Raw genomic sequence first — 4,660 nt, 5'->3', positions numbered from 1 at the left:
TACCATATTGATGATAATTATGACAAAACTTTTGGTTAATTTGCCTTTGGTCTATTATAATGTTTATTAGATAAATCTACATTGTAAACAAGACAAAAAGGGATATTTTGAAATACAAAGAGAATGAACTGCTTTCAAATGTTAGAAGCACTTGCCTGCAGATCTACCTATGTAGAGCCAGCTCCTCCACTGGTGCTCAGGGCTCTCAGCCACTCAGGTCTTTTCTGGAACCTTACAGTGTCAAACATTGTAAATGGGCTCAAGAGTCTCCGAGTTTAAAGAAAAAGAAGGAAAAAAGCCTTCTCTCTCCCTCACCCTCTTTCAGTCCCCTCTTCCATATCACAGATTTCTGAGTCTCTCCTTGTGGCCTCTGTCAACATCCTCCCCTACCTCTTGTCTGAAGCAGCTCCTACTTGAAGTCCCTGACCTTCACTGTCACAACACTGAAAGGATATTTTTGGTCCTCATCTTACTTAACCCGTTGGCAGCATTTGTTCAAAACCTTGGCTTCACAACACAACCTTTGACTGTTTTCTATTTCTCTAGCTGTTCCTTGACCTCTTTTGCTGGTTCACCCTTTTCTAACTAGCTGTTACATGTTGGGATTACTCTAGATTCAGAATTCTCTTCTCCTCATTCTTCACTCTTTTTCTGGTTAATAAAAGTTACTCTCATGACTTCAGTGAGCAACTTCATGCTGAAACTCCGATTTATATCTCCATGTCAGGATGCTTCTCTAGTCCCAGACCTGTAACATCCAACTACACTCTTGAGATCTCTTCTTGAATATTTCAAAGAGATTTCAGACTGAATTCATGATTTTCACCCTATCTGCCTGCTTCTCCTCCAATGTGGTCCTGCACCATCATCCACTCAGTTATGGGGGTCAGAAAACTAGGAGTCATCTTCGATATACCTTCCCCATAGCCAATCCATCACCAAAACTTGCTGACTATCTCCTAAACATCTTTCCAGTGCATTCACTTCTCCCTAGTCCAGCCTGGTCTCAGCTATCATTTCTTAGATAGCCTCCTAACAGTCTCTCTGCAGTTATTGGGACTGCACCCTCACACCCAATCCATTCTCCACACTGCAACCAGAGCAATATTTTCAAAATGCAATATGATGTAACATGTGCCACCGCAAAAACATCAGAAAGCAAGCAATAAAAGAAAACACAAAGCTTTCAATTGCATATGCTAACTCTCTCTGCCAAGAACACTCCCTTTCTTCTTAACTCAGACTTCAGATCTCACTTTACCAAGAAAACCGTCCCTGACCTCCCTGACTAAATCAAATCTCCCAATATAGGTTCTTATAGCATCTTGTTTCCCTCTTCCCTAACACTAGAGTTAAAAATTTTAACATTTGTGTAATTATCTGTTTCTCCTCNGTTGAGAACCGCTGAAATCACCAATGGATTTCATGGAACCTCCCTCCTTTGATTTTATGTATAAAATAAGCTGTAAAACTGCCATTCTTCGGAGCATTTTCTCAATCCGTTGAGATTTTCCTTCCCGGCAACTGTCGACAGTTTCGCTCAAATAAACTCTTATAAAGTTTTCTCATAGGTTGGATGTTTTTCGTCAACACAACGAACTTGCAATGACAAAGAGTTCTTGGCCTTCTCTGATGCGTAAATATCATAAATTTGTTATAGGTACATAGAATTTCTTGCATCTGTCCTTGTGTTTTGTAATTGTTACATAAAATTTCTTGTATCATAATATGTTAAAAAAATAAATGCTGAAATTCCTTTATAATACTAAAAACAAGTACCTAAATGTAAACAAATAAAAATTTGAATTAAAAAATTAAAATGAGATTTTTGCCCTGAAAGTATGGGCCAAAAACATGGGTGTGTATTATACACGGCAAAATATGGTAATTCTACTGGGGAGTCTCAAATCTTTTCCAATCCCAAACCGATCCTTACCAATAATAAGCTGCTCCAAGCGGACACGCTCATGGGCAGCGTGCTGATCCACCAAGACGAGCAGGTTTCCTCCTACAAGATTGGCAAGCATTACCGGAGTGTCAAATTCTCAAATTGAGATTAAAATAATCATTGTTGTACTGAGGGAGAAAAAGGCTAAATCAAACTATTTAACAACATGAGCAAACGAGAGACAAACATACAGAGTAGTAACAATTGTATCTTTTATTTCCTAAAAAAAATGAAATTATGGGGAAAACTATAACAAATTTATCTCAAAGGAAAAACTCTTTAGTTTGTTAGNACCAATAGAAAACAGGAAAGGAGGGCAGAAAAGGCAACAAAGACAAAATAAATTGTTTGTTGTAAAAAAATGAAAAGAAACACATAAGGAAAATAAGAAGTAATAGTCCTCTTCAACCCCGCCCCCGCCCCCCCACGCCACATCCCTGCAGCAGCTTTCCAGACCTTTACCAAAACATATATGTGTCCTCATATTCAAAATGCAGTGCTAAAATGTATCTCAGTCTTCTCAGGATGAAATGCAAGCTACTTAGCAGAATATGCTAAAACCCTTTGATTTGGTCTTGGCAACCTATCTAGCCTCATCTAGTCCCACCACTACCCCACACATACCTTAATTCGGGTCATATATATTGGTAGCTCCCTAAACATAGGATCTGCATTAACTCTCTAATATCTGTTGCTCTGTCCACAATGCCCTTCTCCCCTCATCTGCACTCTGCAGGCTCCTGCAGTTCTACAAGACTCTTCCAAAAAAAAGCTTTTCTGTGACAGTTTCCTTGACCTCCACCTTCCTAGGCACAGTAATCATTCTGTATTTCCATACCAATTTTTGAACACACTTCCACTGCCCAAATTTCATTATATTGTAATTATTTAAATGTCCTTCATCATCTTGAGCTAATTCATCTTTGATTCTCTAGTCAAATACCAGCACACAGCAAGTATTTCGTAAATGCTTATTAAATAAAGGATGAATATAGAGAGTTTCTAAATAAAATAGGAGGTTACTATCACTCATCAATTTCAACATCAGCAGCTATGTCTTACCTCTACGATACTCTTGGTCACAGTAGACCTTCCTCTTCGAAGTTCATTGGCTTCTCTTTCTACAATGCAGAGTGGTACTTTTCCTACAAGGACCAGAGAGTCACTAGTGTCTGGAAATATAATTTCAAGGCCCAAATCTTCCAGATTTTCGTGGTAACACCTACAGAGATAACCTCAAATGTAAAAGTATTACAACCTCAAATATAAAAGTATTACTTCATTCACATTTCATTACTTCATTCAAATACCTGATAGTTTCTCAAAAGTTGCTACAAGCTTTATAAATTATACTGTTTTTCTCAAACTAATGGGTATTTGTTCAGGATTTTATTATTAAATTTCCTTTTTGAATTACAGTAACTTTCATTTTCTTCTCTTTTCCATTGAGAAAATCAATTTGTTTCTCAGTCTTGTTCCTAAGTTTTTATTCTTCACTAAGGAATCGCTAACTTTTCTTGTTGGCACTTGAAGGAGTTTGGCACAAATAAAAGGGCTGAGAGTGTTTTGAATCAGCATAAAAGCAGGGAGGCAATTAACAGTCCCAGGAACTGAGAAGTCCTGATTAATGGGATGTAAATAAATGGATCTGACTCTCATATAAATTATGCCCCAGGGAAAAAGATTTATTGGCAGTGGCATATTCCCAAACCTGAAATAAATTCAGAGACAATTCACTCTTTTTCATTTCCAATAATTTGTGCTGCTCAAACGTGGGAAAACATCCTATCTTGTGAGTCACTATACGATTTGCCCCCTTCTTGTGGCCGTGTTTTACTTTCTTCCCAGTATGATTATGGTAATGAAAGCTAAGAATCTAGAATACATGGAGACAAAGCAGAATGGAAGCAATTACTGTAGTAACTTTGCATTCAGAAACAGCACAGCATAAACACTGACTGTTCCAACAAATGGTAAGAGTATTCTAAGCCAACTGCTGGAAAAAATTATCAGGCAAACACTATCCTATACTCAACAGCTGTAATATAGTGGAAAGAACGGCATTTGAAGTCAGAAGACCTGCCTCTGAGTGCCTGCTCCACTACTTAACCGTTGTTGTGACCTTGAACAAGTCATGTAACCTCTCTTGGTCTCAGGTGACTCGTCTAAAAAAAGGAACGATAGTTATGCTTATACTTCACAGAATTATTGTGAGAATTTACACTAGTATCAACATCACATCCTCCATGGTACCAACCATAAGAGTCTCCTTTGCTCCTCGGTCACTGGTATCTCTAGTGGAGGACTTATCGTGGAAGACAATAATTTTTTCCGACCAGAACCTTGTGGCTGTTGCTTCTCATAGGAATCTATTGGGAGGAAGATGAATGGGTTAAGAGTAGAAAGTGAAGTCTTCTAGAGTCAGATAAAAATGAAGCATGGTAAGGCACAGCCATGTAATTACTATAGTGCTTAGCAGTGTGTTCAATGCTCAGTTTTAGGCTTTGGACTTTCATTATTAAAGTCAAACTAGTAAATACCCAGTCTGTTTATTCATTTTAGCAGTATTTTACAAAATAAGACATCTAAGACTTAAATCTTACATTCAAATGAACAATGCAATGTTCCTGTAGATAGTGATAAATGTGGTTTTAACAACGGAGGTGAATAATGTGGATTGCTGAGGAAATAAAATGCGTTTACTATACAGTC

At 37.8% G+C, this 4,660-nt stretch overlaps 1 protein-coding gene across 1 annotated transcript in view; it reads right to left on the bottom strand.

The window, feature by feature from the left end:
- The window catches only part of MLH3 (mutL homolog 3), a 37,956-nt gene that overhangs the window by 14,357 nt on the left and 18,939 nt on the right, over positions 1-4,660 (bottom strand). The window contains exons 6-7 of the mRNA XM_019640441.1: positions 4,206-4,360; positions 3,011-3,170 (exon numbers count right to left, since the gene is read on the bottom strand). Coding sequence (XP_019495986.1) covers positions 3,011-3,170; positions 4,206-4,360 — 315 coding nt within the window. The remainder of the gene's footprint in view (positions 1-3,010; positions 3,171-4,205; positions 4,361-4,660) is intronic.

Source organism: Hipposideros armiger, unplaced genomic scaffold, assembly GCF_001890085.2.
Source record: "Hipposideros armiger isolate ML-2016 unplaced genomic scaffold, ASM189008v1 scaffold_49, whole genome shotgun sequence".
In the NCBI taxonomy this organism is placed as follows: domain Eukaryota; kingdom Metazoa; phylum Chordata; class Mammalia; order Chiroptera; family Hipposideridae; genus Hipposideros; species Hipposideros armiger.
The sequence above is the reverse complement of the archived record's forward strand: the minus strand, read 5'-3'. Positions and strand labels throughout refer to the sequence as shown.